General features: G+C 41.3%; 1 protein-coding gene across 2 annotated transcripts in view; it reads right to left on the bottom strand.

Moving 5' to 3' along the window:
- pcsk5b (proprotein convertase subtilisin/kexin type 5b) overlaps window positions 1–14,845 on the bottom strand; it is a 459,575-nt gene that overhangs the window by 245,163 nt on the left and 199,567 nt on the right. For both annotated transcript variants that reach the window (XM_078567301.1, XM_078567291.1), the window contains exons 13-14: window positions 8,188–8,324; window positions 2,722–2,862 (exon numbers count right to left, since the gene is read on the bottom strand). In XM_078567301.1, the coding sequence (XP_078423427.1) occupies window positions 2,722–2,862; window positions 8,188–8,324 (278 nt within the window). The remainder of the gene's footprint in view (window positions 1–2,721; window positions 2,863–8,187; window positions 8,325–14,845) is intronic.

Raw genomic sequence — 14,845 nt, 5'->3', positions numbered from 1 at the left:
CAACATTCCAGTCGAGGCCTAACCACTTCACACTTGTCTGCATCAAATTTAATCTGCCACATGTCCACTCCTTACACCAGCCCATGTGCTCTTGAAGTCCATTACTATCCTCCTCACTCTTTACTATACTTTCAAATTTTGTGTCACCTATTAATATATATCAAGAAAAGTGTAGTCCTTGTTTCCACCCCTGGAGAGCCCCACTCTATACCTTATTCCAGTGCAAAAAAAAAACAACTATTCACCACCACTCTAAGTGAGAGGAAACAATCAAATTCATTTTCATGCAGAAACTATCTCCGTTCTTCCATGGCTTCAACTTTACTGGCTAGCCCATTATGTACCACACTATCAAATGCCTTTTGGAAGTACATGTACACCACATCAACCACATAACCCTCATCAACTCTCTCAGTTATTGCATCAAAAACTCCATCAAGTTGGTTGAACACAATTTGCCTTTAAGAAATCCAAGCTGGTTTTCCTTAATTAATCAACACCCATCCAAGTGATTTAATTTTGTCCTGGATTGTTGCTTCTAAAATCTTCCCCACCACTGAAGTTGCATTGACTGGCTGTAGTTGTTGGGCTCATCCTTGCACAAGGGTGTGACATTTACAATTCTCCAATCCTCTGGCACCACAACCAAGGAACGCTGGAAAATTATGGCCAGTGTCTCCGCAATTTTCACCTTTACTTCCCTCAGCATTCTTGGACGTATCCCATATGGACCTGGTGACTAATAAACATTTAAGAATAGCCAGCCTTTCTAATACTTCCTCTATTAGTTTTAAGCCCATCCAACATCTGAACTATTTCCTCTTTCACAATGATTGTGATGGCAGCATCTTCCTTTGTAAAGACAGATGCAAAGTACTCATTTAGTACCTCAGCCATGCCCGCTACCTCCATGTGTAGATCCCCTTTTCTGTCTCTAATTGGCCCCACCCTTTCTCTCAATAAGCTTTTACTATTTAGATGGCTATAGAAGACTCTTAGCTTTCCTTTATGTGTTAGCTGCCAGTCCCTTCCCTTAATTGACTCTCTTATTTCCTTTTTTCACTTTCCTCTGAACTTTCTATATTCATCCTGCTTTTCACTTGTACTATCAACCTGACATGTGTCATACACATCCATTTTTTGCTTCATCTTGCCCTCTTATTTCTTTCGTTATCTAGGGAACTCAGGCACTGGTTGCTCCTCCTTTCCCCTCGTAGGAATGTACCTCAACTATCTCCTCTTTAAAGGCAATTATATTGTTTTCCTGTCAATCTTTGATTCCAATTTACCCGGGATCTCAACCTACTGAAATTGGCTCTGCTCCAATTAAGAATTGTAACTTTGAGTTGCTTCTTGTTCTTTTCCATTGCAATCTAAACCTTATGATGCTGTGATCACTGTTGCCTACAAGTTCCCCAAATGATATTTAATCCACTTGACCCATATCATTCCCCAGCACCAGATCCAGCAATGCCTCCATCCTTGCTGAGATGGAAACATACAGATCAAGAAAATTCTCCTGAACACACTTCAGAGTGTCTTCTCCTCTCTCTACCCTATACCGTTACTATCCCAATCTATATTAGAATAATCAAAGTCCCCCTTATAACTACTCCATTGTTTTTGCAACTAATTGCTCTGGAGCTTTGCTCCCCTATATGTTTCCCACTAGTTGATGGCCTGTAGGATACACTCAGTGGTGGAATGGCAGCTCTTTTGTTTCTTTGCCCTAACCCCTCCAAGATATCCTCTCTCTCCAGCAATGTTATATTCTTCATAGATCAATACAGCCACCCCTTCTCCTTTTAGCCTTCCCTACCTTTACTAAACACCCTGTATCCAGGAATATGTAGCACTCATTCCTGCCCTTTTTTTGAGTCAGGTCTCCATATCACAACAACATCACATTTCCACAAAGAAAAACAAAGTTATCACTATTTTTATTAGTATACAGCAACAGACATGACATGCTACTAAGTTTAAAAAACTACAGAATATGACGACCTTAGGGATTCCCTTACGCTTCATATGATTAAAAAGACTTCATAATTACAGGGAGATTTCAGAGATTTTGACCTACACTTTGCACAGGATGAGACAATTTCAATTATATGGTCTGGCTATATAGGTAATCCTTTTGTCAACAGTGCAGTAAAGCTCCACAAAAACATTGTGCAGCACCACCAACGTAATGGGACTAGTCAGTTTAGTCAATTCTAAAAGCATTATTTATTGGCTGCCAATGGGACACACATTACATCATCGTCCTTTGAAAAGAGTTTTGCTCTCCAGTTTAAAAAGTCAAACCCAAGTATAAATTATAGACTGAAGTATAAATTCTGTACATTTCTTTTAGGAAAGAAAGTCCTGTGCTTCGTATATAAAGTTCCTTTATGTGATCTTGAATAATGCTAAATTCAACCTTTTTTCTTAAGAATGCCAGTTCCAGGAGTACCCTGCAAATGATAACGGCTCAAATGGGGTTGCGAGTGAATTTGTAATGCAGCAAGAAATTTAATTTCACCAAAACTGAAATTCATCCTCTAATGCAATTTGGGTTTGAATGTAATTCCACACTATCAAATCGGTGCATGTGCATTCCTTTGTGGGAGGAGGACAAAGAGAAAAAGAAAAACAGCTGCAAATTAATGCATTTCCCTTTCACTGTCTACCAAGAAAAGTGACCAATATATGTGTTCCCTACAGTACATTTCAACTTACCAGTATACTCATCTGGGTAGTCATCAGGGACATCTTCCCTTGCGGGGGATCGCACTTTTGGCTGATCTAACTTTGTATATGTAGGGGAGTATGGATGTACCGAAGTACCATGAAGTACGAGAGACCATTCCTTCAGCTTTCCTAAAAAGCAAACATGATGACAGGGAGTTGGAACAGGCCATAACAAGCAATGGACTCATTCAATAGAACTGTAGATAATAGGCATCCATCAAACCTGTCTTATATTCAACAGCATCTGAAACCCAAACAAAAAAAAAATATATACAATCCTTTTGAAATGGATTACAAAAGTTTTAGCATCAGCCCCTGGTGTCTGGTGTCTTCATTTACAAAATTGTCAATTCTAAAGAATGTGAAGAATAACCAAAATTTCAGCACCTTGGATGAATTGCAACTTCCTTCAACTGAACATCAAGACTGAAGCTGTCATTTACAGTATTGCGTGAGCTCCTCTCCCCTACAACTAATGCCATCACCCTTCCCACCGGCTGAAAGAGCGCTTCTTGTTGGACTCAGAGTGGAGCTTTACATCCCACATTGCCTGCAGCATCAAGTCCACTTGCTCCTTCTCATGTCCATCTCTGGCTAAAGTCAACTGCCCCCCCGCAACCTCAAGTTGAAATAATTTTCACCCTTTTGTAACCTCCAAACATGATTATTCCAATGTTGTCCTTGCTATATTCTAAACATGCACTTCTATAAATTTCAACTTCTCTAAATGCAGCTGACCCCTTGCTGCCCCAATCACCCTTCCACCCCAATCCCACTGAGCTACATGAGCTCCCCACTCCCAACACTTTAATTTAAAATCCGTGTCATTATTTTCAAATCTCCTCATAGCTTTGTACTTTCCTAGGTTTGCAACCTCCTCCACCCATTTATCTGCTCTTTAATCCTTTTGTCCTCGGCTTTGGTTGTGTCGACATTACAGATTAACATCCGTATTAATCAGACTCTACCTTGTTACCGTCCTTTATTCATTTTAAAAACTCTCATTATAATAACCCCATTACCGGTGCTGTTCAAATTGAAAGATCAATTTTCCTCATATTTGTATTTCTTTGTATCCTAGTGGATCTGCCTCATCCTTTCTCCAAAATCTCCATATTGTTCTTAATAGACCCTAGCTCTGTACTCAATATTCTAAATGAGGTCATAAGATTTTATAGAGGCACATCCTTACAGCTTGACGTTTTATATTCTATACCACTTATAATAAAGCCAAAAAATTAATTTTGTTTTAAACATTGCCTTATTAACAGAAGGTGCTTTCATTAATGTTGTGAACTTTTGCCCCCAAATCCCTCTGCTCTTCGACAGTACCAAGTCCACTTCCACAGTGTATAACTATCACTGTACTATCTGTGACCAAAATGCATCATCTTACACTTAGTGAGTCAGAATACCATCTGCCACATTTTACTCATCAACATCCCTTTACTGCTTCCTATGTACGTAAGGAATTAACTATTCCCTTTTACTTTGCTATTTGCAAATGCTGACACTACACTCTGCAGCTACACAATCAAATCACTGGTAGTGAATGGAAATGACCCCTGAACTGAACTCTTGTGGATACCACTACCCACTTACAGTCACTTTGGAAAAACTACCCTTAATCCTATTCAGTTTTAACAACTTTTTTTTACACTTTTTCCTGTCCTACCCCAATTCTATCCTCTTTAATCTTTTCTTGAATTCTCCTTTATAGGGCTGGTCAAGGGCTTTCCTAAAGTCCACATGCACTACATCCAGTTCATTTTCCCCAACCACTACAGCTGTTTAATTTTTAACAAATTCTATGATGTTTATCATGCATAATTGTTATTCTGAAATCATTTTGCCTCACTTGCCACTCTAGCCAGCTTGGCCTACACATGGCTATATTTAATTCTTAACGGCCTCAGGAGAATGGGATGGGCAATAAATACAATTTTATCACCAATATCCCACAAACAATAAAAAAATGTTAGAAGTGTTTACATTTCTCCCAATTGCTTGCAGGTGATATTCTTGTCCCTTCAGGACAGGTGAGGAAACTATTATCCAGAAATGAAATAGTTAATTCGGAGAGATAGCTCTCTCTTTGAATGTTTTCAAGGCAGAAGTAGGTAGAATCGCCTAATGAAGTTTTCTCCCACTCCATGCAGCATAATACTTAGGATGAATTATTTTGTGCCCACTGGCGTCGGGAGTGTTTGGCAGCGCGAGTGGACAATATGACCCACTGTTGCACATCGGGAACTCATTTGTAATATATCTGCATATCATTATAAGCCAAGCCCACAAGAATTGTCCCCGATGCTGAATCGTGCAATCACGCCTACATGTTTCACAACAGCATATATAAGGCGTGCACTTGGCAAGCTGCACTTCGCTCAGTACTTCAAGGTTTGTTTGCCTATCTTGCTTCGGGCAGCACTCGCTGTCATCAGCGCCAGGCTTCGCAGACAGCACATCATCACTTTTAGGGGGGCTCACGGGCAGGTCTCTATCTACCAGTCCAGCCATAAGGCATGGGTAGCTTTTCAACGGCTGCAGGGCTGGGGCTTGCTTGGGAAAGGGGGGGAAGTGGCCTCAGGTAAGGGAAGTGGCTGCAGGGCGAGAGCTGTATTGGGGAAGGCGGGTATCCCAGGGTGTGCATGGGGATACATGTTAATCTGTGCAAGCAGCCTCAAGATGGTGAGGTCTGAGGAGGCAGCCTCCAGAGGACATGAGGCCAGATGGAGATGTGAGGGTGTGTGTGGGAATGGGTGGTGATGTCCCTTGAGCCGACAGTGAGTGAGATGCCAGTGAATGTGTGATGGGCTTGCGATTGTCTGAGTTTAGAGTGATGAGGTGGTGGCCTTACCCTGGCAGCACAGATGAGATCATTCATCCTCTATCTGTATTGGATGGCCAACCTCTTCTGTGAAGCATTGGCACTGATCACTACTGTCATCACCTACCAAGCCAGAGTGGTAATGTTGCTGCCCTTTATGTAGCCAGAGTGGGGGTAGAGGACATCACAGCAGATCTCCATGGATGCCAAAAGGCACTCAAGGGATGCGTCACTAAACTGGGGGGCTGCAGTCCTCTTACCTTTCTGGGCCATGTCTTCTTTGCAGCAGTCCTGGGTGTGTACTGAGCAGTACTGAGAGGTGTGCATGTGGCTGTACATTAAATGCTGCCCCTGGCGTGATTAAGCGGCGAGGTGATGGCATGGCGGGCGAATCAGAGCCCGCCCACCATGGAAACTGTGTGTTTCCCGAGTATGCATAATTAATAAGGCGGGTTTGGGATAATATGGTGTGAGAAGCTGCCATTGCAGTCAGTGGGTAAAACATTGTTTCTCTCACCCACTACTGCAATTAGTACAAATCTGGGATGATTCTGCCCCTAGCCTCGTAACATCTTGTGTATCATCAAAGCCAAATTGTCAGATCTGAGCATTGAAGTTTACAAGGCTCGATCACTCATTGATCAAAACCACTTGATTTTCTGCAACATCTCTGAAAAGGAGGAGCTACTACTTTCAGAACACTCATAGGCTATTGAGGGTTATGTGCCTTGCGGTTCCCGATTCCCTGAACTGCATGGTTGGAATTGCTTCATGCTGGACGTTGCTGGCTGAACTACAATTGGGTGATCATATTTCTGAAAGAGACTGCTTCGTTTCAGTAAACACTTATTAGAAATAATGTAATTCTGTAAAATTCAGCTTCAGCTCTTGTAATTTTTGTACTAATGCTTTCTTCCCTGCTGTGTCCCTAATTTTACTCTCCAGCTTCAGAATAAAGTAGAAGTATTCCTACATCATAGATCATACCAAAGCTTTAAGGTTTGGCATACCATATGTTTTCAGGCTTGTGAGAGCAATGCAAACCTCCTATGACAGGGGAAGCATTTCCCTCACTGGCAGAGATACCATCAGAAACTCAAAATGGCTACTGATTGGTTCAAACTTTCATCCCTATTTGAGCATAGAATTGCCACATTAAAGCAGCTGTGTCATACTATAGTTTTTTTGAAATATTAACTGGATATAAAAAATCATTTTAACAATCTTAAATTAAGAAGAGTTTTTCCATTATGTTAATTACAGCCATCACTGGTTAACATGACTGATGTGCCTTTTGTATATTATTTTCCCTTCGGCCCAAGTTTACAGGAAAGCAAAATGTATTTTTTCACAACTTCTTTTAAACTCCAACTGAACACCCTTTAGTGGCGTCAGAAACATTTACCCATATGGTTTGGAATACAATGCAGAAAAAAATCAAAACCTGGCTCAACACATTGCAAATTAAATTATTTGATCAAGGGCTATTGCTCAATGTATTGGCTGAAAATAAACAGATCTGAAGTGATTAAGAACACATTCCAAAACATTCTGGAAGAAATTACCCAGGAAACTCTGCCTGAGGGAACAAAATTAGACCTGACCATAACACTTGATGTAATGGCACAGTTCATGAACAGGTGGGACCACAACTAATTAAACCTTTGAGACTTAACCCATTCACCAGGGGAAATGACCTTATTTGTTTCCCAATTTCCCCCTGACGTATGTACTCCTGCTGCGTAGTTTGCATTAACAGATCTCTTTTGTGGGCAAAACTTTGTGCTACAAAGGATGTTGTGGCTACCAATTTTTTACCATCTGGTCAGGCATTCTGTAATTTAGATGGAGTTTGGTACTCCCTATACACTCCTTTGATTAATGGAAAATATTTTGAGTGAGTTGTTAGGCATGTTGTAGTATTGCCAGCAAGAATATATTTCCTTCTCCCTTGGTTTCTTAGCAGCGGTAGTGTTACATTTCAGAAATAAATGGTAATCTGGTTTGCCTTGCCTTATGGTGCACTGTGCCTCCCACCCATTTGTAATATTCAAGCTAAGTAATGGAAAAGCATGCTTGTGCACAGAGCCTCTTTTCTAACTTGGAGCATTTTATTGCAAAACTATTGCTGCATTTATATCATTGTGATACTGCTGGAGGCTGCTTCAGCAGTGCTGTAGAATAGATAGCGTTATACCCATTGCACAGTGAAGATAAGGAGAGGCAGGCACTATTACAGGGTGCTATGCTAGCTTTCAATCTTGCTGTACACATTGCGCTCTTAACACACCTTTGCAGGCTCTGCATTGCAGGCAAGGCATGTGGGCAGAAACATTAGTCATAACTTTTGAACATTTGACAAGCTTGCTCTTGGGTAAATGCTTTAAAGTTTTAACTTTGTTTCAATGCTGCTACCAGTGATTTGAAACCTGTCCCATTTGTAAGCAGAACTAGTTCTTCAACAAACATCTGATATTTAACAAAAATCTTTGCAAACTTTTAAATATAATCCATTCAATGCTGAACTATTTTAGGAATCCATATTGCGACAGTAAGTATTATTCAACAGAAGGATTGCGCACATTGTAAATTTTTAACTCTTAGTAAGTCATTGTTGCAAGTACCTGGTGTTTTGAAGTTTCGGAGCTGGGAAGGACTGTCGCGAATTTCAAGGACCCAATCACCCGCTGCCTTTTCACCCCAGCAATGAGTAGTCATGAATTCCCAACTTTTAAAGCCTTCCATGGAATGATCAAACAACCTAATAGGGAAACATGGATAAGAATATCAGGAATGACATACAAAGGGGTACTCTCATTTCCCACCAGCAAACACATGGGCTAGCAGCTGCAATGTTCTATTTTTTTTGGCAAGAGTGCCACAAAAATGATTCCCTTCTGTACTACAGGCTAGAACAGAGTGGAAAGTGGCTTCAAATGTTTCCCTTCAAAGTTTAAGGACTGGAGCTCAAATCTAGTCTGAGCAGAAGAACAAGCATTACAATTGGTTTCAGGGCTACCTTAATTTGCAAGATACAATATGTTAAGGTACGTTTCTTGTGATGAAAGCTAACTTTGTTTAAAGGTGATATAGAATAAATAGCACACAATCAAAGTTTTATGAGTTTGGTTTTTAGTGGTTGGATTACAGTGGTGAAAGTCTCAGCTCTTCAATAAATTATGTCCAGAACAAAGCAATGTGATTCAAATCAAGTATTTCCTTGAACTACGGGCTGTGATAGCAAGTTTAGTCATGTGGGAAAAGGAACAAGGACATTTTTAGTCACATTGAGCTCAATTCACATTCAGCACAGCAGATGCTCTCAGATCACCACTGCAGTCATCAAGGATTCTACAATGGCCAACAGGGCACATTTTGTACTTCAGAATAGGTCTCCTTCATCTCTCCCTTTTCTCTTGCCACACATACAATTAGCTACTATGAGATGATCCACCTAGAAGCCACTGGAGATAACTGAAAACGCAACGTAGATACATTGGCTTGGTTTCTGGGCCAGTTGCATAGAAGATCCACAGAATAATATTGGCAGGAACTGAGAATGGAGGTACATAAGAACAGAAGCTTGGTTTCTGGACCAGTTGCATAGAAGATTCATAGAATAATATTGGCTGGAACTGAGAAAGGAGGTACATAAGAACATAAGAAATAAGAGGAGTAGGTCTTTGGCCCCTCATGCCTTTGGCCCCTGCCATTCAATTAGATCATGGCTGATCTGTCCCAGGCCTTAACTCCTCTTTCATGCCAGTTCCTTACAGCCCTCAACTCCCCGATATTTCAAAAATCTATCTACCTCCTCTTTAAATACTTTCAGTGATATAGCCTCCACAACTCTCTGGGGTAGAGAATACCAGACTTTCACTACCCTCTGAGAGAAGAAATTCCTTCACATCTCAGTCTTAAATGAGTGTCCCCTTATTCTGTAACTATGGGGAAAATTTTCTCCCCGTTGGGGAGGTTGGGCGAGAGTGGGCACGGGTGCAGCCGATCGCCGCCCACCGCCATTTTACGTGGGTGGGCCAATTAAGGCCCGCCCAGCGTGACGTGCACCCTCCATGTGTGGACGGGGGGAGTGGGCTGAGTCGGGGCCTCTGCTCTATCGCGCTTTTGCGCGAAAGAGCGCAGAAATCTCCCTGAAGCACAGAGCTGCCCCAGGGAGATCAGTTTGATATGTAAAAATTTAAATAATGGAAGAAAAAATTTTTTAAGACATGTCCCCTCATGTGACAGTGTCACATGAGCTGGGACATGTCTAAGAATTTTTTTGAAAAATTTTATGAGGATTTTTAAACTTCTAATGAAACCTCATCCCGCCTGTGGATGAGGTTTCATGATAAATGTGAAGGCCGCCTGGGTTCCTCGTCTGCCCGCCAACCTTAAGGTTGGACGGGCAGCTATGTTATTAATTTCAATTGGAATTTAAATGGCCTTAACGGGCCTTTGACAGTTCAGCGGACGCGCAGCTGACTCGAGTGCATGCCCGTCGAACTCAAGATCTGAATGATGCGTGGTGACATCAGGGCGCACGCCCATTTTACGCGTCGGCGAGTGGGGCCTGCCTCCGCTCGCCGAACTGGAGATTCTGCCATATGTTCCCTAGTTTGAGATTCCCCCACTAGTGGAAACATCTTCTCAACATCTACCCTGTCAAGCCCCCTCAGAATCTTGTAAGTTTCAGTAAGATCACCCCTCATTCTTCTAAACTCTAATGAATATGGGCCTAACCTGTTTAGCTGTTTTTGATAAGTCAACCCCTTCATCCCAGGAATTAGCTTCGTGAATCTCTTTTGAACTGCCTCCAATGCCAGTATATCCTTTCTTAAATACAGAGACCAAAACCGTACACTGTACTCTAGGTGTGGCCTCACCAACACTCTGTACAGTTTTAACAAGACTTCCCTATTTTTAAACTCCAACCCCCTAGCAATACAGGCCAAAATTCCATTTGCCTTCTTAATTACTTGCTGCACCTGCATGCTAACTTTTTGTGTTTCATGCACAAGAACACCCAGGTCCCTCTGTGTTGCATTTTCTTGGAGTGTCTCTCCATTTAAATAATAGTCTGCCTTTTGATTCTTCCTATCAAAGTGCAAGACCTCACACTTTCCTACATTAAACTCCATCTGCCAAGTTTTTTCCCACTCACTCAACCTATCTATATCCCCTTGCAGATTCATTATGTCTTCATTACAACATGTTTTCCCGCCTATTTTTGTATCATCAGCAAATTTGGATACATTATATTCTGCCCCCTCCTCCAAGTCATTAATATAGATAGCAAATAATTGAGGCCCAAGGACTGATCCTTCTGGCAGTCCACTAGTTACATCTTTCCAACCTGAAAAAGACCCATTAATCCTGGCTTTCTGTCTTCTGTGTGTGAACCAGTTTTCAATCCATGCTAATACATTAACCCCAATACTGTGAGCTTCTACCTTGTGCAATAACCTTTTATGCGGCACCTTATTGAATGCCTTCTGGAAATCCAAATACACTACATCTACCGGTTCCCCTTTATCAATTCTGATTGTCATATCCTCAAAGAACTCCAGCAAATTTGTCAAACATGATTTCCATTTCACAAAACCATGTTGGCTCTGTTTGATTAAATTAATTAATTACTATTAAGGTTCTCCAAATGTCCTGCTATTTCTTCCTTAATAATGGACTCTAGCATTTTCCCAACGACAGATGTTAGGCTGACTGGCCTATAGTTTCCTGCTTATTGCCTCCCTCCCTTCTTGAATAGGGGCTTCACATTAGTGGTTTTCCAATCCACTGGGACCCTCCTGGAGTCCAGTGAGATCTGGAATATTTTGACCAATGCCTCCACTATCTCAGCAGCCACTTCCTTTAAAATAATGCTCCATACTGGATATGAACGACTTACCCAACATAGGAATGAAAGAAGATAGCCAGTTCTCTCTGCTATTGATGTGTATTCTTTTCTGAATTAATTTTGAGCCACTGTGTAAATTAATAAGTCAATTTTCATGATGAAAGTCATAATGACTTTGAGAGCAAAAGTATATAAATGGCAAGTTATGAAGAGGGGTAGCTGCCAACCTATTTTTCATCCCCATAACATTTATTTTCCTTTGACTCTCAAAAAAAATTACTTCCCATTATAGTGCCATGAATGAAGCAAATCCAACATTACTACCAGAGCCTCTTTGACCAAGCTTTCTATTTCTGTTCTATCTCGTTCTGTGGCTCAGTGTCAACTTCTGTTTGATATTGCTCCCGTAAAACTCCTTGGGCAGAATTTTGCCCTCGTCGGGCAAGGGTGGCAGGTGGGCCCAGGAGTGGTCGCTGCCAGGGTGGGAGCGGGAGGAGCATGAGCGCTGAAGTCCGTGCATGCGCTCGGGTGTGCACAGTAAAGCTCCCTAAGGCACAGAGCTGCCTCAGAGAGCTGAAGATTTTTAAAATTAAAAACTTAAGCAATGTTGAAAACATGTTCCCTCATGTGACACTGTCACATGAGCAAGGACATGTTATGAATGAAATTTTAAAAATTTTATTTGATTTTTATTTGCTGTTGGAAACCTCATCCCACCCATGGATGAGGTTTCCTAAAAAATTCAAAGGTTGCTTGGCCTTTTTGCCTGCCCGCCAGCCGTAAGGTTGGACGGGCAGTGAAAAATTTAATTTAATTATTGCTTTAATAGCCTTAATAGGCCTGTCAATTGTCAGTGGGCGTGTTGCCAACTCCCACGCGTGCCCACTGACCAAAATATCGCGCGAGTGCACGATGACGTCGTCTGACGTCTTCGCACGTCATTTTATGCTCGTTTGGGTGAGGCGTGTGTCCGTCTGGCGAGCGCAATATTCTGCCCCTTATGTTTCTTTTTAATGCTTTAAAAGGAGTCATATAAATGCAAGTAGTTGCTTTAGCAAGAAGCAAATTGTCATTAATCAAGCTCTCAAAGTCTGACTCAAAAGTTGGAAAGTTCCTGATCTGATTGTCATCTCTGTAGGGAGTGCACATGTGGACATCTGATGATTGCATGTTTGGGCTTGATGTTGAACAGCCTACTGATTCCCAGGTTCAATGATGAGGAATAACTACTTGTAAAAGATGACAAAGGGCTGGATTTAATGGGGTGCTGTGATCCCCACCCACCTGCCCCCACTAACTCCCCCACCCAGCTAAAACGTCAGTGGGGAGCCTGCACGCCATCCTAAAGGCTGCCCTCAGAAATTTAACGCTAGAAGAAGAATTAGTTGCTTTAAGGTGAGACTTTTGCCCCTATCTTGGGAGTCTCACCAGCACCAGTGGAAGTGCAGGGCGCAACTGGGAAGACCAGCAGTCCCATCATGCCAAGGAGCCCAGATAAGTCCCAGGCTCATGGATCTTGGGCACAGGTAAAATATCAGTGACAGCAGAATGAGGCACTTAAGTGACCATTAATTGTCCACTTACGAGCCTCAATAGGCTCATGGATGGGGCAGGCTGCCCTACCTCTCCCCTGCCCCCTGTAATTTCAGACAGGTTCAGGGAGGGCAGGTGGCAGGAAGGCCACCTGTCAGATCTTATGTGCCCCCTGCCTTCAAACCCGTTGGCAGGGGAAGAGTAAAATCCAGTCCGAAGGATCAGCTATCAGCCATAACAATTGTACGCCAGCTAGCATGACAAATATTAGCAGACATGGGGCTGAGGAAACCATCTGTGGCACATCACTTGAAATTTTAAAAGACTGTTTCTTTAAAAAGTTGCACATTGTAACTGCTTGAGTACTTGAATGTTCAAGTTTAATAAAAGTGATATATCCTAAGTGGAGAGAACTTTTCTCTGTAACTGAAGTGACAAATGAGTTAATGGGGCAGATTTAGTACAGCAGTGAACAAATTTGGACTTTGACCTTTGGTAAACCATCAAGTCTAAGCATCACCATAAAAAAGTCTTATAGCTTCTATTCTTAATGATATGACTTCAAAAAAGGTTTGGAAGAACAATTGAGAATCAGCCACCGTTGTTGATAATGGAAAAACTAGGTGTTCAGTTTTTTTTTAATCAACATTCTGCATATTTCAGGGTCAGGACACCAATTTTCCAACTGTGTGTGTAATGCCTCAAGAATCTTTCAAAATGCACTGAACTGTCCCATAAAACTCATAATACTTTTAACATAATGGAATATTTTATTGAACCAGCAAAGGCCTACTTGATTCTAATATTTTGTTGATCAATTAGATTTTTTCCTTTTCACATCCCTTTCAAAGATGCTATAGTAAGCCAAAATTTCACCACTAAAAATTAATATCAAATGGCTATTGGAGGCATCAGTAATACAATAGGGTGAGGCATTGCTCATGTCTACAGAAGCACAAGGACTCACCATCAAGGATGGTTTCTACCCATGCTGCTAGTGACAAAATACTATTGGCAGCAAAACTGATCACAACTTTACGCAGTGCAGTTAGTTCAATGTTGCCATGTTGGTGCAGACTCGATGGGCCGAAGGGCCTCTTCTGCACTGTGAGATTCTGTGAAAATACACTCTGTCATGTAAATGAGGTCCATGGAGCACACAAGCAGCCATAACATACTAGAGAACACAAACAGTCATAACTCATTGCAAAACTACCTTCAGTGGAAGTGGTTTCATGGTATAAGAACAAATTAATCATTCAACATCAAATTTTTCTAAAAAAAGTATGAGTCTAAATTTAACACAGACCCAATAGGTAGGAACTTTCAATGAAAATTACAGCTAAAGAAAGGAATTAGCGCACACACGCTGAAATATTTGCTTGAATTTCTTTCCCTACAATTACTAAAAATAAAAGCTTGCCAAATGGAGCTTAAAGCTGCACAAAACCTTTCAATATTCTACTCATCAATTTTACAATTTAAAAAATGAAATCAGCCCACAGCCAGAATTTAGACAATTATCAAAATAAACTACAAATATTCCCATGCCAAAATGCACACTTATGAGCTTAAATTCCAAATGATATATATTGCAATTTGGAGGAAGAGGAACCACATAGTATAGCTTTAGACCACTTAACATTGTTAAAGACTAAACAGAGTATCAAACCTTCTCACCTGCTCAGTTTCATCTCAGTTGTGCCAATATCAGGGGGCACTCAACCTGTTGGTAACTATTGCAGACAGGTTGTCAAACAATACAGCCATGGGACAGCCCACACAAAGAAAACAAGAACGGAATCTTTCTGAATAAACCACATAGGTTGATATTGGCCATTGGATTATAATAGTGAGTTGTATTTGCATCTTTGGTTGTTTGAGGCTTTAAG

This window comes from Cetorhinus maximus, chromosome 2, assembly GCF_964194155.1.
Source record: "Cetorhinus maximus chromosome 2, sCetMax3.hap1.1, whole genome shotgun sequence".
Taxonomy (NCBI): domain Eukaryota; kingdom Metazoa; phylum Chordata; class Chondrichthyes; order Lamniformes; family Cetorhinidae; genus Cetorhinus; species Cetorhinus maximus.
The sequence above is the reverse complement of the archived record's forward strand: the minus strand, read 5'-3'. Positions and strand labels throughout refer to the sequence as shown.